The sequence below is a fragment of the Lonchura striata genome, chromosome 39 (assembly GCF_046129695.1).
Source record: "Lonchura striata isolate bLonStr1 chromosome 39, bLonStr1.mat, whole genome shotgun sequence".
NCBI classification, from domain to species: domain Eukaryota; kingdom Metazoa; phylum Chordata; class Aves; order Passeriformes; family Estrildidae; genus Lonchura; species Lonchura striata.
In genome coordinates this window covers 669,443-694,962 of record NC_134641.1, presented here as the reverse complement: position 1 = coordinate 694,962, position 25,520 = coordinate 669,443, and the positions used below count along the sequence as shown (strand labels likewise).

The 25,520-nt window shown below is 44.1% G+C and overlaps 1 protein-coding gene and 1 long non-coding RNA gene across 4 annotated transcripts in view; both read left to right on the top strand.

The window, feature by feature from the left end:
* Positions 1-25,520, top strand: part of LOC110483428 (uncharacterized) — a 33,500-nt gene that overhangs the window by 428 nt on the left and 7,552 nt on the right. The window contains exons 2-8 of the mRNA XM_077789902.1: positions 2,980-3,045; positions 4,075-4,171; positions 6,392-6,456; positions 8,368-8,682; positions 20,889-21,009; positions 23,302-23,432; positions 24,648-24,755. Coding sequence (XP_077646028.1) covers positions 2,980-3,045; positions 4,075-4,171; positions 6,392-6,456; positions 8,368-8,682; positions 20,889-21,009; positions 23,302-23,432; positions 24,648-24,755 — 903 coding nt within the window. The remainder of the gene's footprint in view (positions 1-2,979; positions 3,046-4,074; positions 4,172-6,391; positions 6,457-8,367; positions 8,683-20,888; positions 21,010-23,301; positions 23,433-24,647; positions 24,756-25,520) is intronic.
* On the top strand, positions 8,704-19,621 carry LOC110483429 (uncharacterized). Of its 3 annotated transcripts, none has more exons than XR_013341548.1 (4): positions 8,704-8,809; positions 13,991-14,048; positions 18,307-18,346; positions 19,347-19,621. It is a non-coding gene; the product is annotated as an uncharacterized LOC110483429 (long non-coding RNA). The 3 variants fall into 3 exon arrangements; XR_013341549.1 differs by lacking the exon at positions 8,704-8,809 and adding an exon at positions 10,924-11,007; XR_002467567.3 differs by lacking the exons at positions 8,704-8,809; positions 13,991-14,048 and adding an exon at positions 16,284-18,071.

Genomic DNA, 25,520 nt, shown 5'->3' with positions numbered 1-25,520 from the left:
GGTTTGGGGGGAAAAAAAGCGATTTTTGGGGTGGGTTCAAGTGGGAAAGGGGGGGTTTGTGGTTTTTTTGGGGGGGAAGTTGCGGGTTTTGGGGGGTTGGGGGGGTGGGAGGGGTTTTGGGGTGAAAACTGCGGTTTTGATGAGTTTGGGGGGAAAGCGTGAGGGGATTTGGGTTGAAAGGGTGGGGGGTGGGGGATTCGTGAGGGGGTTTGGGGTGAAAAGATCGGTTTTGATGAGTTCGAGGAAAATTTGGGGTGAAAATCCCGGTTTTGATGAGTTTGGTGAAAAATCTGAGGGGGTTTGGGTTTAGAACTACGTTTTTGAGGTTTTTGTGATGGGGGTTTGGGGTTTAAAACTCCGTTTTGGGGATTTTTGTGAGGGTATTTGGGTTTAAAACTCAGATTTTGAGGTTTTTGTGAGGGGATTTGGGGTGAAAATCTCGTTTTTGATGCGTTTGAGTAAAAGTCTGGGGGGATTTGGGTTTAAAACTCCGTTTTTGAGGTTTTTGTGAGGGGATTTGGGTTTAAAACTCAGATTTTGAGGTTTTTGTGAGGGGATTTGGGTTTAAAACTCAGATTTTGAGGTTTTTGTGAGGGGATTTGGGGTGAAAATCCCAGTTTTGACGAGTTTAAGTAAAAGTCTGAGGGGATTTGGGTTTAAAACTCAGTTTTTGAGATTTTTGTGAGGGGATTTGGTTTTAAAACTCAGATTTTGAGGTTTTTGTGAGGGGATTTGGGGTAAAAATCTCAGTTTTGATGAGTTAGAGTAAAATTTGGGGTGAAAATCCCGGTTTTGATGAGTTTGGTGAAAAATCTGAGGGGATTTCGGTTTAGAACTCCGTTTTTGAGGTTTTTGTGAGGGGATTTGGGTTTAAAACTCCGTTTTTGAGGTTTTTGTGAGGGGAATTGGGGTGAAAATCCCAGTTTTGACGAGTTTAAGTAAAAGTCTGGGGGGATTTGGGTTTAAAACTCAGTTTTTGAGGTTTTTGTGAGGGGATTTGGGTTTAAAACTCAGATTTTGAGGTTTTTGTGAGGGGATTTGGGTTTAAAACTCAGTTTTTGAGGTTTTTGTGAGGGGATTTGGGGTGAAAATCCCAGTTTTGATGAGTTTTAGTTAAAGTCTAAGGGGATTTGGGTTTAAAACTCAGTTCTTGAGATTTTTGTGAGGGGATTTGGGGTGAAAATCTCAGTTTTGATGAGTTCGAGGAAAATTTGGGGTGAAAATCCCGGTTTTGATGAGTTTGGTGGAAAATCTGAGGGGATTTGGGTTTAGAACTCCGTTTTTGAGGTTTTTGTGAGGGGATTTGGGTTTAAAACTCAGTTTTTGAGGTTTTTGTGAGGGGATTTGGGTTTAAAACTCAGGTTTTGAGGTTTTTGTGAGGGGATTTGGGGTGAAAATCCCAGTTTTGAGTAAAAGTCTGGGGGGATTTGGGTTTAAAACTCAGTTTTTGAGGTTTTTGTGAGGGGATTTGGGGTTTAAAACTCCGTTGTGGGGATTTTTGTGAGGGGATTTGGGTTTAAAACTCAGATTTTGAGGTTTTTGTGAGGGGATTTGGGGTGAAAATCCCAGTTTTTGAGGTTTTTGTGAGGGGATTTGGGGTGAAAATCTCAGTTTTGATGAGTTTAAGTAAAAGTCTGAGGGGATTTGGGTTTAAAACTCCGTTTTTGAGGTTTTTGTGAGGGGATTTGGAGTAAAAATCTCAGTTTTGATGAGTTAGAGGAAAATTTGGGGTAAAAATCCCGGTTTTGATGAGTTTGGTGAAAAATCTGAGGGGGTTTGGGTTTAAAACTCAGATTTTGAGGTTTTTGTGAGGGGATTTGGGTTTAAAACTCAGTTTTTGAGGTTTTTGTGAGGGGATTTGGGGTGAAAATCCCAGTTTTAATGAGTTAGAGGAAAATTTGGGGTAAAAATCCCGGTTTTGATGAGTTTAAGTAAAAGTCAGAGGGGATTTGGGTTTAAAACTCAGTTTTTGAGGTTTTTGTGAGGGGATTTTGGGTAAAAATCAGGATTTTGATGAGTTTGGTGAAAATTCTGAGGGAATTTGGGTTTAAAGTTACGTTTTTGAGGTTTTTGTGAGGGGATTTGGGGTAAAAATCTCAGTTTCGATGAGTTTGGTGAAAAATCATAGGGGATTTGGGATAAAAGTTGTGGTTTTGATGAATTCGAGTAAAAATCCGAGGCAATTTAATTTTTAAACCCCAATTTTGGGGGTTTTTTGAGGAATTTTGAGATAAAAATCCCGGTTTTGATGAGTTTGAGGGGAAATTGAGGGAGATTTAAGTTTTAAACCCCATTTTTGGCAAATTTGGGGTAAATGTGGCAGTTTTGAGGAGGAATTTGGGGCAAAACTCAGCTTTTTATCATTTTGAGCAGATTTTATGGGGTGATTGGAGATAAAATCATTGTTTTGAGGTGATTTAGATAAAAAAAAATATTTTTGGTGACTTTGGGAGAGAATTTGAGGTAAAATTTGATGGTTTGGGGACTTTGAGAAGGGCCTGAGGTGCTTTGAGATAAAAAGTGAAATTTTTGTTAAATTTGCAGTGGATTTGAGGTAAAATTTGTATTGTTTTGTGCATTCTTGGAGGATTTGAGGCAAAATTTTTCACGTTTGTGAGGGAATTTGAGGTAAAACCTGCACATTTTGGGGTGTTTTTATACAAAAATCACTATTTTGTTGATGGTTTGGGAGGATTTGAGGCAAAAAATCACATTTTTTGTGGCTTTCTGAGGGGATTGGGGGCAAAAATCCAGTATTTTGTTATTTTGTGAAGGACTTTGAGTTGAAATTCAGCGTTTTTGAGGAAATCTGTGTCAGAAATTCAGAATTTGGTTCGTCTTGGGTGAATTATGGGGGTTTTGTGGGGATTTCGGGGGAAATTCTGGGGATTTTGGGGCGGGATGGCGACCAAAAAAATGAATTATTGAGAAATTAAATTTCAGGGAGTTTTAAATTTGCCGAAATCTGCCCAAATTCAGGCGCTGATGTTGGAGAACCTCCAGAAGCACTCGAGCCCCCACCCCACCTTCCAGCCCAACTCCCAGGTGAGACCCCAAAAATCCCCCAAAATTCCCCAAATTTCCAGAAATCCAACCAAAATTCCTCAAATTCTCTGAAACCCACCCAAAATTCCAGGAAATTTCCACAACATTCTCTGAAATCCACCCAAAATTTTCTTACATTTTCCCCAAATTCCCAGCAAAATTTCATTAAATCCCCCCAAATTCTTTCGATTTGCCAAAGTCCCCCAAAATTTCTTTAAAACCCCCAAAATTTCCCAAAATCTGCCCAAATCCTCTTTTAAGTTCTACCAAATTCTCCAAAATCCCCCCAAATTCCATCAGATTTACCAAAATTTTTTCCCCAAATCCCAAATTTTCCAAAAAAAATCCACCCAAAGTTGATCAAATTGTCCCCGAATTTCTTCAAATTTCCTCCAAAAATCCCAAAAATGGCAGGAAAATAAAAAAATCACCAAAAAACTTTTACAATTCCCAAATCTTTGGGAATTCTGAATTTTTGGGATCTGGGGGTGAGAAGGCTTCGCTTACTCCCCCCCCAAAAAAAAAAATCAAAAAATCATTAAAAATCGTTTTAAAAATGACTAAAAATATAAAAAATTTGTCAAAATCGCCCAAAAATTTGGGGAAAATTCCCAAAAATTCAAAATAATTCTGAAATTTTTGGGAATTCTACATTTTTAGGATCCGGGGGTGGAAAGGTTTCACTTAATCCCAAAAAAAACATTTAAAAAAAGGATTAAAAAGAACAAAAAGTGGTCAAAAATCACCGAAAACTGTAAAAAAAAGTTGGTAAAATTTGGGAAAAAGTCCCAAAAATCCAAAATGGATCCCAAATTTTTTGGGAATTCTGAATTTTTAGGATCTGGGTGTAAAACAGCCTCACTTAAACCACGCGGAACCCCAAAAAATCGTTGAAAAATCACCAAAAATCACCAAAAAATCATCAAAAAAAACCCCAAAAGAGGGAAAAAAATCAGGAAAAAATGGGGAAAATTCCCCAAAATCCGAAATCGTTCCCAAATTTTTGGGAATTTTGGTTTTTTTTGGCAGATGGGCGAGGCCATGGGGCAGAACAGCTTCATCAAGCAGTACCTGGAGAAGCAGCAGGAGCTGCTGCAGCAGCGGCGCGACGCCCCCGAGCCCCACGGTGAGAAAAAGCCCAAATTCACCCCAAATTCACCCCAAATTTATCAAAATTTATCCCAAATTTATCCCAAATTTATCCCAAAATTTTTCCTAAATTCACCCCAAATTTATCCCAAATTTATCCCAAATTTATCCAAAATTCACCCCAAATTCACCCCAAATTTATCCCAAAATTCACTCCAAATTTATCCAAAATTCCACACAAAATTCACCCCAAATTTATCCAAAATTCACCCCAAATTCACCCCAAATTCACCCCAAATTTATCCAAAATTCACCCCAAATTCACCCCAAATTTATCCCAAAATTCACTCCAAATTTATCCCAAATTCACCCCAAATTTATCCCAAATTCACCCCAAATTTATCAAAATTTATCCCAAATTCACCCCAAATTTATCCCAAAATTCACTCCAAATTTATCCCAAATTCCAGCCACAATTCACCCCAAATTTATCCAAAATTTATCCCAAATTCACCCCAAATTCACCCCAAATTTATCCAAAATTTATCCCAAATTCACCCCAAATTTATCCCAAAATTCACTCCAAATTTATCCCAAATTCCACACAAATTTCAACCCAAATTTATCCCAAATCCACCACATGTTTATCCCAAATTCCAGCCAAAATTCACCCCAAATTCACCCAAAATTTATCCCAAAATTCACTCCAAATTTATCCCAAATTCCACACAAAATTCAACCCAAATTTATCCCAAATCCACCGTATATTTACCCCAAATTCCAGCCAAAATTCACCCAAAATTTATCCCAAAATTCACCCCAAATTTACCCAAAATTCCAGCCAAAATTCACCATAAATTTATCCCAAATTTATCCCAAAATTCACCCCAAATTTATCCAAAATTCACTCCAAATTTATCCCAAGTTTACCCAAAATTCACCCCAAATGTATCCCAAATTCTAGACATAATTCACCCCGAATTTACACCAAATTCCACCAAAAATTCAATCCAAATTTATCCCAAATCCACCACATATTTATCCCAAATTCCAGCCAAAATTCACCCCAAATTCACCCAAAATTTATCCCAAAATTCACCCCAAATTCCAGCCAAAATTCACCCAAAATTCACCGTAAATTTATCCCAAATTTATCCCAAAATTCACTCCAAATTTTCCCAAATTTATCCCAAATTCACCCCAAATTCACCCAAAATTTCACTTAAAATTTATCCCAAATTTATCCCAAATATATCCCAAATTCCAGCCAAAATTCACCCCAAATTCACTCAAAATTTATCCCAAAATTCACCCCAAATTTACCCAAAATTCCAGCCAAAATTCACCCCAAATTTATCCCAAATTCCACCCCAAATTCCCCCCATATTTACCCAAAATTCACCCCAAAATTCACCCCAAATTTACCCAAAATTCACCCCATATTTACCCAAAATTCACCCCAAATTTATCCCAAATTTACCCCAAATTCCAGACAAAATTCACTCCACATTTATTCCAAATTTTACCCAAAATTCACCCTAAATTTATCCCAAATCCACCCAAAATTCACCCCAAATTTATCCCAAATTCCAGACAAAATTCACCCCAAATTTACACAAAATTCTACCAAAAATTCACCCCAAATTTATCCCAAATTCCAGCCAGAATTCACCCGAAATTTACACAAAATTTACCCCAAATTTACCCAAAATTACACCCAAAATTCACCCCAAGTTTATCCAAAATTCACCCCAAATTTATCCCAAATTCCACCCCGAAATCCACTAAAATTTACCCAAAATCCACCCCAAATTTATCCCAAATTCATCCCAAAATCCACCAAAATTTACCCAAAATTCACCCCAAATTTATCCCAAATTTATCCCAAATTCATCCCAAAATCCACCAAAAATACCCCAAAATTCACCCCAAATTTATCCCAAATTCATCCCAAATTCACCCCAAAACCCCCAAATTCACCCCAAATTTACTCCCAAAACCCACAAATTCTACCCAAAATCAAAATTCACCCAAAACCTCTAGAATTCACCCCAAAACTCTGGATCCCACCCAAAAATTACCCCAAATTTAATACAAAACCCCAAAAATTCCTCTAAAATTCTCCCCAAAAACTCAAAATTCACCCCAAAATTCCAACCAAAAATCCCCAAAATTCACCCCAAAATTCCTCAAATTCCCCCCGACATTTCCCCCCCCAAAATTCCCAAATTTTCCCAAATTTTGGGTTTTTTTGCAGCCTCGGAGCCGGAGGAGGAGGAGGAGGAGGAGGAAGGAGGGGGGAGGAAGGAGCGCCGCAAGCTGGTGAGGGAAACTGAGGCACACGCCGACTTTTTGGGTCAATTTTGGGCTTTTTCGGTTAATTTTGGGCTTTTTTTTTAAATTTTGGGTAGAATTTCTGGGATTTTGGGGATTTTTCTTTGATTTTTTTTTTTTTTTTTGGAGGCAGATTCCACCATTTTTCGGGATGAATTTTGGGGTTTTTGGGGTTAAGTTTGTTTTGTTTTTTTTCCTTTAATTTTGAGATTTTTTATTTTTTGGGGGGGGTGAATTTTGGGGGTTTTGTTTCAATTTTGGGAGGAATTTCTGGGATTTTTCGCTGATTTTTTGCGGTTTTTTTGGGGTTAAATTTGGGTTTTTTGAGTTACTTTGTTTTTTTTTTTTTTTAAACGTTGGATTTTTTGGGGTTCGTTTTGGGAAGAATTTCTGGGATTTTGGGGATTTTTCTTGGATTTTTTTGGTGATTTTTCTGGTGTGAGGGAAACTGAGGCACATTCTGCCTTTTTTGGGATTTTTTGGGTGAATTTTGGTGGTTTTGATACAATTTTGGGATTTATTGGGGGGAATTTTGGGGTTTTTGTTTCAATTTTGGGAGGAATTTCTGGGATTTTTCACTGACTTTTCATTGATTTTGGTTTTTTGGGGCAAATTTTATGATTTTTTTTATATATGCTTTTTTTTGGGTTAAATTTTCGTAATTTTTCTGTAGTTTTCCCATTTTGGATGAAATTTTCCCATTTTTGGGTGAAAATCCCCCCATTTTTCCCAGAATTCCCCCATTTTTCCTGCAATTTCCCCTTTTTTTTTGAAATTTTCCCATTTTTGGTTAAAATTTCCCCATTTTTTCTCAAATCTCCCCATTTTCCCCAGAATATCCCCATTTTTCCCAAAATTTCCCCATTTTTACTGAAATTCCCCCATTTTTGATATAAATTTCCCCATTTTCTACTGAAATTTCCCCATTTTTTCCTCAAATCTCCCCATTTTTACTGAAATTTCCCCATTTTTGGTTAAAATTTCCCCATTTTTTTCCTCAAATTTCCCCATTTTTCCTGGAATTTCCCCATTTTTCCTGGAATTTCCCCATTTTTTCTGGAATCTCCCCATTTTCCCCGAAATTTCCCCATTTTTAACTGAAATTTCACCATTTTTTACTGAAATTTCCCCATTTTTCTACTCAAATTCCCCCATTTTTTCCCCCAAAATTTCCATTTTTCCCCCAAACCCCCCATTTTCTCCCAAAATTCCCCATTTCCCCCGAAATTCCCCATTTCCCCCAAATCCCCCATTTTCCCAATTTCTCCATTTTTCCCCCCAAATCCCCCATTTTCCCCAATCCGCCATTTTCCCAAATCCCCCATTTTCCCCCAAAATCCCCCATTTCCCCAAATTCCCCATTTCCCCAAAATTCGCCATTTTTCCCCAAAATTCGCCATTTTTTCCCCCAAATTCCCCATTTTCCCCCAAAATTCCCCATTTTCCCAAATTCCCCATTTTTCCGCCAAATCCCCTATTTTCCCCCAAAATTCCTCATTTTCCCCCAAAACTCCCCATTTTTTCTCCCAAATTCCCCATTTTCCCAAATCCCCCAATTTTCCCAAATTCCCCATTCCCCATTTTCCCCATTTTCCCCCAAATCCCCATTTTCCCAAATCCCCCATTTTTCCCCCAAAACTCCCCAAATCCCCATTTTCCCAAATCCCCCATTTTTCCCCCCAAACCCCCATTTTAACCCCCCGCCGCCATTTTGTCTCCGTTTCCCGCCAGACCCGCCCGGCCCCGCCCCCCTCAGGCCCCGCCCCCCGCCGCCGCCGCCCCTCCCCCGCCCCGGAGGAGGAGGAGGAAGACGAGGACGAGGATGAGGAGGAGGAGGACGAGGAGGAGGAGGAAGAAACCCCAAAACCGCCGGAATTCGCCCCAAAAACCCTGCCCGAGGAGGAGGGGGCGGGGCCGCGCCAGGCCACGCCCCCCGCGGGGCAAACCACGCCCCCTGAGGGGCAAGCCACGCCCCCCGAGGCACAAGCCACGCCCCCCGCGGGGCAAGCCACGCCCCCCGCTGGGCAAGCCACGCCCCCCGCTGAGGGCAGCCCCGCCCCTTTGCCGCAGGGGGCGGGGCTTGAGGAGAAAGGGGCGGGGCTTGAGGAGGAGAAAGGGGCGGGGCTTGAGAAGGGGGCGGGGCTTTCGCCCCCCCCGCCTTCCTCCTCCTCTTCCTCCTCCGCCCCCCCCTCCCCTGCCGGGGGCGGGGCTCAGGTGAGAGGGGCGGGGCTAAGGGAGGGGCGGGGCTAAGGGGAGGCCACGCCCCCCCGCGGGTAAAATATGCAAATTTCGCCCGGCAGGAGGGGGAGGGGCCTCGGCGGGACACGCCCACGGAGGAGAGGTGAGCGGGGGAGGGGAGTTCGGGCGGGAATTTGGGGAATTTGGGGGAAATTTGGGGATTTTTGGGGAAGATTTGGGGGAAATTTGGGGAATTTAGGGGAAATTTGAGGATTTTGGGGGAAATTTGGGGAATTTGGGGGAAATTTGGGGATTTTAGAGGAATTTGGGGGAAATTTGGGGATTTTGGGGGGAAATTTGGGGAATTTTGGGGGAAATTTGGGGATTTTGGGGGAAATTTGGGGATTTTGGGGGGAAATTTGGGGAATTTAGGGGAAATTTGGGGATTTTGGGGGGAAATTTGGGGGTTTTGGGGGAAAATTGGGGATTTTGGGGGGAAATTTGGGGATTTTGGGGGGAATTTGGGGGAAATTTGGGGATTTTGGGGGGAAATTTGGGGAATTTGGGGGGAATTTGGGGATTTTGGGGGGAAATTTGGGGATTTTGGGGGGAATTTGGGGATTTTGGGGGGAAATTTGGGGATTTTGGGGGAAATTTGGGGATTTTTGGGGGAATTTGGGGATTTTGGGGGAAATTGGGGATTTTGGGGGGAAATTGGGGGGAAATTGGGGAATTTTGGGAAATCAGGGAATTTTGGGGAAAATTTGGGGGAAATTGGTAAAAATTTTGGGAATTTTGGGGGAAATTTGGGAGAAATTGGGAATATTTGGGGGGAAATTGGGGAATTTTGGGGGGAATTTGGGGGAATTGGGAAAGTTTTGGGGATTTTGGGGGAAATTGTGGGAATTTTGGGGTTTTGGGGAGAAATGGGAGAATTTTGGGGGGAAATTGGGGAATTTTGGGGGGTTTTAGGGAGAAATTGGGAAAATCTGGGCATTTTTTGGGGAAATTGGGGAATTTTAGGGGGAAATTGGGGAATTTTAGGGGGAAATTGGGGGAATTGGGAAAGTTTTGGGGGTTTGGGGGGAAATTTGGGAGAAATTGGGAAAATTTGGGGGTTTTCGGGGGAAAATTGGGAAATTTTGGGGGGATATTGGGGAATTTTGGGGGATTTTTTTGGGAATTCTGGGTCTCTTTAGGAGAATTTTGTGGCAATTTGGGGAAAATTTGGGATAACTCGGGGAATTTGGGGGGGAAATGGTGGAATGTGGGGAATTTTAACAGAATTCGGAAATTTTGGGGGAATTTTTTGAGATTTTTTCCGGATTTTTCGGTATTTTTTGGGAAATTTAGGGGAATTTTGGTAGAATTTGAGGGGATTTTGGGGATTTTTTGCGGGGGGAATTTTGGGGATTTTTCAGGGTAATTTTGGGGGGATTTTAGGGGAATTTTGGGGAATTTTATGGAATTTTTAGGGGATTTTGGTAGAATTTGAGGAGGATTTTGGGTTTTTTTGGGCGGGATTTTGACACAATTTTAGGGGATTTGGGAGACTCTTGGATTTTGGGGGATTTTTTGGGAATTTTCCGGATTTTAGCGGGTTTTTGCTTGAACTCGCGGTGGATTTTTTTAGGAACTTTGCAGAATTTTGGGGGATTTTGGTACATTTTGAGGGGATTTGGGATCTGTTGGATTTTAGGGGAATTTTGGGGATTTTTTGGGCATTTTCCGGATTTTCCGCGATTTTTTTTGGAAATTTAGGGGAATTTTGGTAGAATTCGAGGGGATTCGGGTTAATTTAAAAATTAACCCAAAAAATTAATTTAAAAATTTAAAAATTTAGGGGAATTTTGTGGATTTTTTCAGGGTAAATTTTGGGGGGATTTTAGCGGAATTTTGCAGAACTTTGGGGTATTTTGGTACCATTTTAGGGGATTTGGGTTCTCTTGGATTTCAGGAGAATTTCGGGGATTTTTTGGGATTTTTTTTGGGTCATTTTTGGGGAATTTTGGCGATTTTTTGGGTCCCCCATTGACTCTGGGGGTGGCCGCGGTGGGCGTGGCCTTCCCTTCTGTGGCGCCGCCTCATTTCCATAGCCACGCCAATCAACGCCCGCTCATTAGCATAAACCACGCCCCCTCTCCATTCATCCCTACCCCTCCCCGCTGCGCTCAGCCCCGCCCACCCCGCGCTCTGATTGGCCGCTCCCTTCCCGCCGCGCCCCCTGCGGCGTCGCCGATTGGCCACGCCCTGTGGCCACGCCCCCTCGGCGGCGCGGGGCATGCCGGGCTCGCGGCAAGATGGCGGCCCCGGCCGGCAGCGGCCGCCCCGCACAATAGCGGGGGGGAGAGGGGGCGCGGGGTGAGGCGGGAGCGGCGGGAAACGGCCAAAAACGGGGAAAAACGGGCGAGAATCGGGAAAAACGGGGGAAAATGAGGCGAAAGTGGGGAAAAACGAGGCGAAAATGGGGAAAAATGGGGGGAAAATGGGGAAAAATGAGGCGAAAATGGGGAAAAATGAGGCGAAAATGGGGGGAAAGGGGAGGGGGAGCGGCGGGGAAATGGCGGGAAAGGGGCAGGGAGGGGAATGGGGAATTTTAAAGGGAAAAAAAGCGGATTTTGGGGGGAAAATGGGTTTTTTTGGGGGGAAAAAGGGGAATTTTGGGGGAAAATGGGGGTTTTTGGGGTGAAAAAGGGGATTTTTGTGGGGAAAATGGGATTTTTGGGGGGGTTTTTGTGGAGAAAATGGGGATTTTGTGAGGGGAAAATGGGGGTTTCTTTGGATAAAATGGGGATTTTTGTGGAAAAATTGGGATTTTTGTGGGGGAAATGGGGATTTTGAGGAGTAAAATGGGGATTTTTGTGTGGAAAATGGGAATTTTATGAGGAGAAAAGGGGATTTTTGTGTGGAAATGGGGATTTCTGTGGGGAAAATTGGGATTTTTGTGGGGAAATTGGGGATTTGTGTGAGGGAAAATGTGGATTTTTGAGAGAAAAATTGATTTTTGTGGGGAAAATGGGGATTTTTGTGGGGAAAATGGGGATTTTGTGAGAGGGAAAAGGGATTTTTGCATAGGAAAAGGGACAAAAAATGGGAAAAAAATGGGAAAAAAGAGGAAAAATGGGAAAAAGGGGAGGGGGAGCGGCGGGGAAATGGCGGGAAAGGGGCAGGGAGGGGAATGGGGAATTTTAAAGGGAAAAAAAGCGGATTTTGGGGGGAAAATGGGGGATTTTGGGGGAAAAAGGGGAATTTTGGGGGAAAAAAAGGAATTTTGGGGGGAAACGGGGGTTTTTGTGGAGAAAATGGGGATTTTTGTGGGGAAAATGGGATTTTTGGGGGGGGTTTTGTGAAGGAAATGGGGATTTTGTGAGGGGAAAATGGGGGTTTCTTTGGAGAAAATTGGGATTTTTGTGGAAAAATTGGGATTTTTGTGGAAAAATTGGGATTTTTGTGGGGGAAATGGGAATTTTGGGGAGTAAAATGGGGATTTTTGTGTGGAAAATGGGAATTTTATGAGGAGAATAGGGGATTTTTGTGTGGAAATGGGGATTTCTGTGGGGAAAATTGGGATTTTTGTGGGGAAAATGGGGATTTGTGTGAGGGAAAATGTGGATTTTTGAGAGAAAAATTGATTTTTGTGGGGAAAATGGAGGTTTTGTGAGAGGGAAAAGGGATTTTTGCATAGGAAAAGGGAGAAAAAATGGGAAAAAAGAGGAAAAATGGGAAAAAGGGGAGGGGGAGCGGCGGGGAAATGGCGGGAAAGGGGCAGGGAGGGGAATGGGGAATTTTAAAGGGAAAAAAAGCGGATTTTGGGGGGAAAATGGGGGTTTTTGGGGGGAAAAGGGGGATTTTGGGGGGAAAAAGGGGAATTTTGGGGAAAACTGGGGGTTTTGGGGGAAAACGAGGGTTTTTGTGGAAAAAATGGGGATTTTTGTGGGGAAAATGGGATTTTTTGGGGGGGGTTTGTGGAGAAAATGGGGATTTTGTGAGGGGAAAATTGGGCTTTCTTCGGAGAAAATTGGGATTTTTGTGGAAAAATTGGGATTTTTGTGGAAAAATTGGGATTTTTGTGGGGGAAATGGGGATTTTATGAGGAGAAAAGGGGATTTTTGTGTGGAAATGGGGATTTCTGTGGGGAAAATGGGGATTTGTGTGAGGGAAAATGTGGATTTTTGAGAGAAAAATTGATTTTTGTGGGGAAAATGGGGATTTTTGTGGGGAAAATGGGTTTTTTGGGGGGTTTTGTGGAGAAAATAGGGATTTTCTGAGGGGAAAATTGGGGTTTTTGTGGGAAAATTGGGATTTTTGGGAGGAAAATAGGGGATTGTGAGGGGAAATTGGGGATTTTTTTGGGGAAAATTGGGATTTTTGTGGGGAAATGGGGGTTTTTGTGGGGGAAATGGGAATTTTGGGGAGTAAAATGGGGATTTTTTGTGGGGAAAATGGGATTTTTGGGGTTCTTTTGTGAGGGGAAAATGGAGATTTTGAGGGGAAAATGGGAATTTTGTGAGGGGAAAAGGGGATTTTGGTGTGGAAATGGGGATTTCTGTGGGAAAATTGGGATCTTTGAGGGGAAAATTGGGATTTTTGTGGAAAAATTGGGATTTTTGGGAGGAAAATAGGGGATTGTGAGGGGAAATTGGGGATTTTTTGTGGAAAAATTGGGATTTTTGTGGGTAAATTGGGATTTTTGTGGGGGAAATGGGAATTTTGGGGAGTAAAATGGGATTTTTGGGGTTCTTTTGTGAAGAAAATGGGGGTTTTGTGAGGGGAAAATGGGGATTTTGAGGGGAAAATGGGAATTTTGTGAGGGGAAAAGGGGATTTTGGTGTGGAAATGGGGATTTCTGTGGGAAAATTGGGATTTTTCTGGGAAAATGGGGATTTTATGTGGAAAATGGGGATTTTTCTGGGAAATTGGGGATTTTTTGGGGAAAATGGGGATTTTATGTGGAAAATGGGGATTTTTCTGGGAAATTGGGGATTTTTTGGGGAAAATGGGGATTTTATGTGGAAAATTGGGATTTTTATGGGAAAAATTGGGATTTAATGTGGAAAATTGGGATTTTTATGTGGAAAATTGGGATTTCTATCGGAAAATGGGGATTTTCATGGGAAAATAGGGATTTTCATGGGAAAAACCGGGGATTTTCATGGGAAAAATTGGGATTTTTATATGAAAACCAGGTGTTTTTTAGGGAAAAAAACCCGTTTTTTGGGGGGGAAAAAAAGTGGGATTTTTTTGGGGTAAAAAAGGGGGATTTAAAAGGGGAAAAGCGGAAGTTCTGGAGCGCGAAACTCCCCAAAATTCCCAAAAATTCCCCAAAATTCCCCAAAATTCCCAGCTCGGAGCCGGCGCCGCCCATGGAGCCGGGAGCCGCCCCCAGCCCCGCCCCCCCCGAGGTAACCCCGGCGGCGGTGGGGGAGGGGCGGGACCCCAAAATTGGGGGGGGAGGGGGCGGGAGGGGAGCCCCAAAATCCCCCAAAATCCGCCCAAAAATCGGGGGGGTTCCGTGCCAAAAAACGGGGCTTTTTAACCCAAAAAATGGGGGGTTTGTCACTTAAAATTGGGGTTTTTAACCCAAAAATTGGCTGAAAATTGGGGGTTTTAACCCAAAAATGGGGGTTTTGACCCAAAAATTGGGGGTTTTTAACCCAAAAATTGGCTGAAAATTGGGGGTTTTAACCCAAAAATTGGGGTTTTGACCCAAAAATTGGGGTTTTTAACCCAAAAATTCACTTAAAATTGGGGTTTTTAACCCAAAAGTTAGGGGATTTGTCACCTGAAATTGGGGTTTTTAACCCAAAAATTGGCTGAAAATTGGGGGTTTTAACCCAAAAATGGGGGTTTTGACCCAAAAATTGGGGGTTTGTCACCTAAAATTGGGGTTTTTAACCCAAAAATTGGGGTTTTTAACCCAAAAATTTGCTTAAAATTGGGGATTTTAACCCAAAAATTGGGGTTTTTAACCCCAAGATTCACTTAAAATTGGGGTTTTTAACCCAAAAATTTGCTTAAAATTGGAGTTTTTAACTCCAAAATTCACTTAAAATTGGGGTTTTTAACCCAAAAATTGGGGTTTAGTCACCCAAAATTGGGGTTTTTAACCCAAAAATTGGGGTTTTGTCACCTAAAATTGGAGGTTTTAACCCAAAAATTGGGGTTTTTGTCACTTAAAATTGGGAATTTTAAACCCAAAATTGGGGTTTTTAACCCAAAAATTGGGGTTTTTAGCCTAAAAATTGGGGATTTTGGCCCAAAAATTGGGGTTTTTATCACTTAAATTTGGGATTTTTTACCCAAAATTGGGATTTTTATCACCTAAAATTCGGATTTTTCACCCAAAATTGTTTCTTTTTCCAAAATTGGCGTTTTTAGCCCAGAATTTGGGGGTTTTTGGTTAAAAATCAGCAGTTTTCGGCCCAAAATTGGGGATTTTCCCCCCAAATTCCTCTTTATCCCCCAGAATTGAGAATATTTGTCCAAAATTTGGTTTATTTCCCCCAAAATTGAGTTTAATCCCCAAAACATTTGGGATTTTCCCAAAAATTTGGTTTAATTCCCCCAAAATTAATATTTATCCCCCAAAATTTGGATTTATCCCCCAAAATTTGGGTTTATTTCCTTAAAATTCGGGTTTTTCCCCCAGAACTTCGTGTTTATTTCCCTAAAAATTCCGTTTATTTTCCCAAAAATTTACTTTAATTCCCCAAAAATTCGGGATTTTCCCCCAGAATTAATGTTTATCCCCAAAATTAATGTTTATCCCCCAAAATTTGGGTTTATTTCCTTAAAATTTGGGTTTATTCCCCCAAAATTTGCATTTATTCCCCAAAATTTGGGGATTTTCCCCCAAAATTAATGTTTATCCCCAAAACTTGGATTTATCCCTCAAAATTTGGGTTTATTTCCCCAAAATTTGGTTTTATTTCCCTAAAATCTCTGATTTCCCCCCAGAAATTCACATTTATTTCCCAAAAAATTTATTTTAATTCCCCAAAATTTGGTTTAATTCCCCCAAAATTGGGGATTTTCCCCAAAATTAATGTTTATCCCCAAAATTTGGGTTTATTCCCCCAAAATTTGGATTTATTCCCCAAAATTTGGGTTTATTTCCTTATAATTTGGGTTTATTCCCTTAAAAATTGGATTTATTTCCCTAAAATCTATGATTTCCCCCAAAATTTGGGTCTATTTCCTTAAAATTTGGATTTATTCCCCAAAATTTGGATTTATTCCCCAAAATTTGGGTTTATTTCCTTAAAATTTGGGTTTATTTCCCCAAAATTTGGTTTAACTCCCCCAAAATTGGGGATTTTCCCCAAAATTTGGGTTTATTTCCTTAAAATTTGGGTTTATTCCCCCAAAACTTGACTTTATTTCCCTAAAATCTGTGATTTCCCCCAAAATTTGGGTCTATTTCCTTAAAATTTGGCTTTATTCCCCAAAATTTGGCTTTATTCCCCAAAATCTGGCTTTATTCCCTTAAAAATTGTATTTATTTCCCTAAAATCCATGATTTCCCCCCAGAAATCCCCCTTTTATTTCCCTAAAAATTTGCTTTATTTCCCTAAAATTTCACTTTAATCCCCCAAAAACTCAGTTTCTTCCCCCAAAAATTTGGGAATTCCCCCCCCCCACCCCCCGCTCGCGTTCCTGTCCCGAATTTTGTGGTTTTTTCCCCAAATCCGGCGTTTTCGCCCCAATCCGGGGTCTCTTCTCTGGGCTCCCAGCGCCGCCCGCGGAACCTCCGGAACCCGACGGAGCCCCCCAAAAATCCCCAAAAATTCCACTTTTGGGGCAGAAAATGGAATTTTGAAGACCCCCAAAAATTCAAAATTTGGGGCAGAAAATGGAATTTTGAAGACCCCAAAAATTCAACTTATGGGGCAGAAACAGAGACCCCAAAAATTCAAAATTTGGGGCTGAAAATGGAATTTTGAAGACCCCCAAAAATTCAACATTTGGGGCAGAAAATGGAATTTTGAAGACCCGCAAAAAATTCAACTTTTGGGGCAGAAAATGGAATTTTGAAGACCCCCAAAAATTCAAAATTTGGGGCTGAAAATGGAATTTTGAAGACCCCCAAAAATTCAAAATTTGGGGCTGAAAATGGAATTTTGAAGACCCCCAAAATTCAACTTTGGGGTAAAAAAATGGAACTTCGAAGACCCCAAAATTTCCCTTTTTTGGGGCAGAAAATGGAATTTTGAAGACTCCAAAAATTCAACATTTGGGGCAGAAAATGGAATTTTGAAGACCCCCAAAAATTCAAAATTTGGGGCAGAAAATGGAATTTTGAAGACCCCAAAAATTCAACTTTCGGGGCAGAAAATGGACTCGGACCCCCCCAAAATTTCCAATTTTGGGTAAAAAATGGACTTGGAGACGCCAAAAATTCACTTTTGGGGTGAAAATGGAGCTGGAACCCGGAATTCCATTTTGGGGTAAAAAACTGCAACTTCGGAAGCCCCAAAATTTCTGTTTTTTGGAGTGAAAAAAATGGACTCGGAGACCCCAAAATTTCTGATTTTTGGAGCGAAAAAAATGGACTCGGAGACCCAAAAATAACATTTTCTGGAGTGAAAAAACTGGACTCAAAGACCCCAAAAATTTCGTTTTTTGGGGCAAAAAAATGGACTTTGGAGACCCAAAAATTTCGTTTTTTGGAGAGAAAAAAATGGACTTTGGAGACCCAAAAATTTCGTTTTTTGGGGCGAAAAAAACCGGACTCAAAGACCCCAAAAATTTCGTTTTTTGGGGCGAAAAAAATGGACTTTGGAGACCCAAAAATAACATTTTCTGGAGTGAAAAAACCGGACTCAAGAGACCCCAAAATTCCCTTTTTTGGGGTGAAAAAAATGGACTTTGGAGACCCAAAATTCCCTTTTTTGGGGAGAAAAAAATGGACTTTGGAGACCCAAAATTCCCTTTTTTGGGGAGAAAAAAATGGACTTTGGAGACCCAAAAATTTCGTTTTTTGGAGTGAAAAAAACGGACTCAAAGACCCCAAAATTCCCTTTTTAGGAGTGAAAAAAATGGATTTCGAAGACCCCAAAATTTCCGAATTTGGGGTGAAAAAAATGGACTTTGGAGACCCCAAAATTCCCTTTTTTGGGGTGAAAAAAATGGACTTTGGAGACCCCAAAATTCCCTTTTTTGGGGCGAAAAACATGGACTTTGGAGACCCAAAATTGCATTTTTTGGAGCGAAAAAAATGGACTTTGGAGACCCAAAAATTTCGTTTTTTGGGGTGAAAAAAACCGGACTCAAAGACCCCAAAAATTTCGTTTTTTGGGGCGAAAAAATGGACTTTGGAGACCCAAAAATTTCGTTTTTTGGGGCGAAAAAAATGGACTTTGGAGACCCAAAAATTTGGTTTTTCGGGACGAAAAGCGACCTGGACCCCGAAATCCCGTTTTGGGGTAAAAAAGCGGAACTTTGGAGCCCCAAATTCGGGGTTTTTTTGGGGCGAAAAATCGGAACTTTGGGATCGCCCTTCCCCCCCCCAGCGCCGGAAATGGGGAAAGGGGGCGGGGCCTGGAGGGGGCGGGGCCAATGGGAGAGGGGGCGGGGCTTGACGCGGAGGCCACGCCCCCTCGCTGACGTCACGCCCCTGGCCCCGCCCCCTCCCCTTGGCCCCGCCCCCTCTCTCCCCAGGCCACGCCCAGGGGCTTCAAGAGGAAGATTGCCGTGCTCTGTGAGTGGGCGGGGCTTGCATAATTAATGAGCGGATAATGAGCGTGATGGGGGATGCAAATGAGGGAGGGGAAGGGGCGGGGCTTGGGGGGGATGGAGGAAAAGGGGTTAAAGGGAGCTAATTAGCATATCCAATCAGCAGCCACGGCTGGGATGAAGCTGGAGCTGGACAGGGGCTGGGTTCATGGTTATGCAAATGAGCTAATTAGCATACCCAATCAGCAGCCAGGGCTGGGATGAAGCTGGAGCTGGACAGGGGCTGGGTTCATGGTTATGCAAATGAGCTAATTAGCATACCCAATCAGCAGCCAGGGCTAAGCTGGGGCAGGTTTGTGTATATGCAAATGAGCTAATTAGCATACCCAATCAGCAGCCAGAGCTGGGATGAAGCTGGAGGTGGACAGGGGCTGGGTTTATGGTTATGCAAATGAGATAATTAGCATACCCAATCATCAGCACAGGGCCAGACGAGGGCAGGTTTGTGGATATGCAAATGAGATAATTAGCATACCCAATCAGCAGACACGGTTGGGCTGGAGCTGGACGGGGCTGGGTTCATGGTTATGCAAATGAGCTAATTAGCATACTCAATCAGGAGACAGGGACGGGCTGGAGCTGGAAAGGGGCTGGGTTCATGGTTATGCAAATGAGCTAATTAGCATACCCAATCAGCAGCCAGGGCTGGGATGAAGCTGGAGCTGGACAGGGGCTGGGTTCATGGTTATGCAAATGAGCTAATTAGCATACTCAATCAGCAGCCAGGGCCGGGCTGGAGCCGGAAGGGGGCGGGGCTGGGTTGTGGTCTATGCAAATGAGCTAATTAGCATACCCAATCATCAGCCAGGGCCGGGCTGGAGCCGGAAGGGGGCGGGGCTGGGTTGTGGTCTATGCAAATGAGCTAATTAGCATACCCAATCATCAGCCAGGGCCGGGCTGGAGCCGGAAGGGGGCGGGGCTGGGTTGTGGGCTATGCAAATGAGCTAATTAGCATACCCAATCAGCAGCCAGGGCCGGGCTGGAGCCGGAAGGGGGCGGGGCCTCGGGGGGGCCCCGGCGGCGCCGCTGGGGGGCGACGGCGCCCAAAAGACCCAGCATCAGCATCAGCACCGACAGCCTCAAGGTAATTAGCTAATTACGCTAATTAGCTCCATTAGCAGCCCGCGCATTCCAATCCCGGCGCCGCTGCCAAAAATCCCCGTTTTTACGCCGCCTTCCCGGCCCGAAAAACGCCTTTTTTAGCCCAAAATTCCCAATTTTTTACTTTTTTTTTTGTTCCAAAAATCAGATTATTTCCCCCTTGTTTTTAGTTTAAAAATTGGATTTTTTTTCTCCAATTGTTATCCCAAAATTCCCAATTTTTTGCTTTTCTTCCCCCAATTTTTACACAAAATTCCCTTTTTTCTCCCCTAATTTTTATCCCAAAAGTCCCAATTTTTTCCTTTTTTTTTCCCCCAATTTTTACACAAAATTCCCTTTTTTCTCCCCTAATTTTTATCCCAAAAGTCCCAATTTTTTCCTTTTTTTTTCCCCCAATTTTTACACAAAATTCCCTTTTTTCTCCCCTAATTTTTATCCCAAAAGTCCCAATTTTTTCTTTTTTTTCTTGTCCAAAACTCAGATTACTTCCCCCTTATTTTTAGTTTAAAAATGGGATTTTGTTTCCCCAATTTTTAGGACAAAATTCCCAATTTTTTCCTTTTTTTTTTTCCAAAAATCAAATTATTTTCCCCTGATTTTTACTGTAAAAAACAATTTTTTTCCCCCAATTTTTAACTCAGAATTCAGATTTTTTTTCCCCATTTTTTACCCAAATTCCAGCTTTTTTCTCCCAATTTTTTCCTTTTTTTTTCCCCCATTTTTTTACACAAAATTCCCTTTTTTCTCCCCTAATTTTTATCCCAAAATTCCCAATTTTTTCCTTTTTTTCCCCCCAATTTTTACACAAAATTCCCTTTTTTCTCCTCTAATTTTTAGCCCAAAATTCCCAATTTTTTTCTTTTTTTACCCCTTTTTTACACAAATTCCCCTTTTTTTCCCCAATTTTTAGCCCAAAATTCCCAATTTTTTTTCGTCCAAAAATCAGATTATTCCCCCCTATTTTTAGTTCAAAAATCAGATTTTTTTCCCCAATTTTTATCTCAGAATTCAGATATTTTCCCTCTTTTTTTACACAAATTTTTTTCCCAATTTTTAGCCCAAAATTCCCGTTTATTCCATTTTTTTGTCCAAAAATCAAATTATTTCCCTCTTATTTTCAGTTTAAAAACTGGATTTTTTTTTTTCCAATTTTTATCCCAAAATTCCCAATTTTTTTCCTTTTTTTTCCCCATTTTTTACACAAAATTCCCCTTCCCCCCTTAATTTTTACCCCAAAATTCCCAATTTTTCCCTATTTTCTTGCCCAAAACTGAGATTATTTTCCCCTTATTTTTAATTTAAAAATCGGATTTTTTTCCCCCAATTTTCAGCCCAAAACTCCCGATTTTTTCCTCGACATTTCTCCCCAAATTCCCCCTTTTTTTTTATTTTTTTATTTTTTCCAGAGCCTGATCCCCGAAATCCGCGCCGGGGGCGGGGCCGAGCCCCCGGAGGGGGGCGGGGCCGAGGGGGAGGGGCTTGAGGCCGAGGGGGAGGGGCCGGACAAAGGGGGCGTGGCCTCCTCGGGCCCCGCCCCCAACGCGGCCCCGCCCCCGCTGCTGCTCCCCTCCCCCCACCTGAAGATCTGCCGCACCGTCACCCAGGTCAGGCCACGCCCCTTTTGCCCCAAACCCCGCCCACTTTGCTCTAAACCACGCCCCCTTTGATATAAACCACGCCTCCTTTGTGCTAAGCCACGCCCACTGTCCTCTCAGCCCCGCCCCTTTCTCGCAAGCCCCGCCCATTTCCCCCTAAACCCCGCCCCTTTCCCAAAGCCCCGCCCCTTTTGCTTAAACCTCACTCTTTACCTCTAAGCCCCGCCCCTTTCCCTATAAGCTCCGCCCCCTTTCCTTAGACCACGCCCCTTACATCCAAGCCCCACCCCTTTTCCAGCTAAGCCCCGCCCCTTTCCTCTCTAAGCCCCACCCACTTCGTCTAAGTCCCGCCCCTTTCTCATTTTGACCACGCCCACTTCATCCAAACCCCGCCCCTTTCATCTAAGCCCCGCCCCATTCCTATTTTAACCCCGTCCACTTCTCCTAAGCCCCGCCCCTTTCCCCTCTAAGCCCCGCCCCTTCCGCAAAAGCCTCGCCCTTTTCAATAACCCCGCCCATATCCTCTCTAAGCCCCGCCCCTTTGCGCTAAACCTCGCCCCCTTTGCGCTAAGCCACGCCCCTTTGCTCTAAGCCCCGCCCACTTTTCCTCTAAACCCCACCGCTTTGTGCTAAAGCCACGCCCCCTTTGATATATACCCCGCCCCTTTTCCTAAGCCCCGCCCCTTTCCTATTCTATCCCCGCCCACTTCATCTAAGCTCCGCCCCTTTCCCCTCTAAGCCCCGCCCCTTTCCCTTAAGCTCCAACCTGTTTTCTAAGCCCCGCCCCTTTCCTCTCTAAGCCCCGCCCATTTCCCATCCAAGCCCCGCCCCTTTCTCGCTAAGCTCCGCCCCTTTTCTCAAGCTCCTCTCCCTCCATTTATTCCCCTCCCCCTTTAATTTAAGCCCCTCCCCACCCATTAAGCCCCTCCCCATTTATTTAAGCCCCTCCCCCTCCATTTAACCCCTCCCTCTCCATTTAACCCCTCCCCCTCCATTTAACCCCTCCCTCTCCATTTAACCCCTCCCTCTCCATTTAACCCCTCCCCCACCCATTTAAGCCCCTCCCCTCCATTAAATCCCCTCCCCCACCCATTCAAGCCCCTCCCCCACCCATTTTAACCCCTCCCCCTTTATTTTAATCCCCTCCCCCACCCATTTAAGCCCCTCCCCCACCCATTCAAGTCCCTCCCCCTTTATTTTAAGCCCCTCCCCCATTTAACCCCTCCCCCCCCAGGTGGTGCCGGCGGCGGGCGAGAACGGCCGGGGGGAGGGGCCGGAGGAGGAGGGGGAGGGGGAGGAGGGGGCGGAGTCGGACGGAGGGGGCGGGGCCTGCCAGCCCCTCCCCCACCCCCCCGCCGGCCCCTCCCCCTCCGGGGGGGGAGGGGCCGCGCCTGGCCCCGCCCCTCCCCCCGCGGCGGCCACGCCCACCCCCGGAGAGGGGGAGGGGAAAGGAGGTGAGGGGGAGGGGCCCGGCATGCAAATGAGGGGTTAAAATGAGGGGGGAGGGGCCCGGCATGCAAATGAGGGGGTTAAAATGAGGGGGGAGGGGCCCGGCATGCAAATGAGGGGGGGAAAGGGTGGGGGAGGGGCCTGGATATGCAAATGAGGGGAGAAAAGGTGGGGAGGGGTCTTGAAATGCAAATGAGCATGTTAAAAGGTGGGGGAGGGGCCTGGAAATGCAAATGAGGGGGGGAAATTTGGGGGAGGGGCTTAAATGGTGGGGGAAGGGCTCAGGAGTGTGGGGGCGGGGCTTAAAATGCAAATGAGCTGCTTTAAAACCTGGGGGAGGGGCTTCAAAGGAGGGGAGGGGCCGAAAATGCAAATTAAAATGTGGGGGAGGGGATTAAGGTGGCGGGGGTGTGGCCTAAAATGCAAATGAGATGCTAAAAAGTGCGGGGAGGGGCCTAAAATGCAAATGAGATGCTTAAAAGTGTGGGGGAGGGGCTTAAAAGGAGGGGGAGGGGCTTAAATTGGGGGAGGGGCCTAAAATGCAAATGAGATGCTAAAAAGTGGGGGAGGGGCTTGATATGCAAATGAGCTGATTAAAAATGCGGGGGAGGGGCTTAAAAGGAGGGGGAGGGGCTTAAAGTGGGGGAGGGGCCTAAAAAAAAGGCGGGAAAACGCGGGGTGGCCCCAAAACGGCCCCAAAATGCCCCAAAATTTTGGGGTTTTTTTGGGGGTGGGGGAGGGGCGATGACGTCACGGTTTTGCCCCTCCCCCCCAGGCCCGGCCCCGCCCCCCCGGCGCGGGGGGGGCGCCCCCTGGCGGCTGCCGGTGGACGAGCCGGTGCGGGCGGCGCCGCGCCCCTCCCCCCCCCGGCAGCGCCCCTCCCCCATCGTGCACCTCTGCAACCTGGTGAGGGGGGAGGGGATTGGGGTGGGGGAGGGGATTGGGGGGGATTTGGGGGATTTTGGGGTGGGGGAGGGGGGATAGGGGGAAACTGAGGCAGGTTCGGGGTGGGGGAGGGGATTTGGGGGGAAACTGAGGCAGGTTTGGGTGGGGGAGGGGATTTGGGGGGTGGGGGAGGGGAAATTGGGGTGGGGGAGGGCATTGGGTGGAAATTGGGGGGATTTGGGGGTGGGGGAGGGGAAATTTGGGGGGTTTGGAGGAATTTTGGGGGGAAATTTGGGGTGGGGGAGGGGATTGGGAGGGAAATTGGGAATTTCGGGGAAAATTTTGGGTGGGGGAGGGGATTTTGGAGCAGTTTGGAGGATTTTTGGGGATTTTGGGGGGCGGGAGGGGATTTTGGGTGAGATTTGGGGGGTTTTTGGGGTGGGGGAGGGGATTTTTTGGGGGGTTTTGGCGAAATTTTGGGGTTTTGGGGAGGGAGAGGGAATTTTTCAGGGATTTTGGGGTCATTTTGGGGAATTTTGGGGTCATTTGTGGGATTTTCAGGGTCATTTTTGGGGGATTTTGGGGTCACTTTTGGGTCCATTTTTGGGGCTGTTTTTGCGGCTGTTTTTGGGGATTTTGGGGTCATTTTTGGGGATTTTGGGGTCATTTTTAGGGTCATTTTTGGGGATTTTCGGGGTGGGGATTTCAGCGTCATTTTTGGGATTTTTGGGGATCATTTTTGGGGACTTCAGGGTCATTTCAGGGGTTGGGATTTCGGGGTCATTTTTGGGCATTTTGGGTCATTTTTGGATCAATTTTTGGGGTCGTTTTTGGGGATTTTGGGGTTGGGGATTTCTGGGTCATTTTTGGGATTTTTGGGTCATTTTTGGGGATTTTGGGGTCAGTTTTAGGGTCGTTTTGGGGGATTTCAGGGTCATTTTTGGGGATTTTGGGGTTGGGGATTTCGTGGTCATTTTGGGGGGATTTTGGGGTCATTTTTGGAGATTTTGGGGGTGGAGATTTTGGGTTAATTTTGTGCATTTTGGGCTCGTTTTCGTGATTCCGGGCGGTTCATTTCGGGCGATTTTTGCCTCAATTTTCTCCATTTTGGGTCATTTTTGCACCGTTTTTTTTGGGGATTTTTGGGAGGGGGTGTGGCCTGGTCTGACCCCTCCCCCAAACTGACCACGCCCCCCCAAATTTTGGCCCCGCCCCCCCAAATTTTGGCTCCCTCAGGTGCGTCCGTTCACGCTGGGGCAGCTGAAGGAGCTGCTGGGGCGCACGGGGCGCCTCAAGGACGACGGATTTTGGATCGACCGCATCAAATCCCACTGCTTCGTCACGGTCAGCACCCAAAAAACCCCAAATTCCACCCAAAAATCCCAGCCCCAAAAAACCCCCGCCAAAATCCGCCAAAAAACGGGAAAAAAAACGGCGAAAAAAGGGCGAAAATCGTCGAAAATGCCGCAAAAAAGCCACTGAAAATGTCTTAAAAATTCAAAAAAAATGCCCGAAAAAAATCGCAAAAAAATGTCTCAGAAATTCCTGAAAAAATGATGTAAAAATGTCACCAAAATTCCCCATAAAAATCCCCTAAAAATGTCCCCAAAATTCCCCAAAAATGTCTCAAAAATTCCTAAAAAAAATTACCTGAAAATACCCCCAAAATTGCCCATAAAAATCCCCTAAAAATGCCCCCAAAAATTCAAAAAAAATGCCCGAAAAAATCCCAAAATATTCCCAAAAAATGTCTCAGAAATTCCTAAAAAAAATTATCGAAAAACGTCCTCAAAATTCCCCATAAAAATCTCCTAAAAATGTCCCCAAAATTCCCCAAAAATGTCTCAAAAATTCCTAAAAAAAATTACCTGAAAATACCCCAAAAATTCCCCATAAAAATCCCCTAAAAATGTCCCCGAAAATTCAAAAAAAATGCCTGAAAAAAATCCCAAAATATTCCCAAAAAATGTCTCAGAAATTCCTAAAAAAAATTACCGAAAAACGTCCTCAAAATTCCCCATAAAAATCCTCCAAAAATGTCTCAAAAATTCCTAAAAAAAATTACCTGAAAATACCCCAAAAATTCCCCATAAAAATCCGCTAAAAATG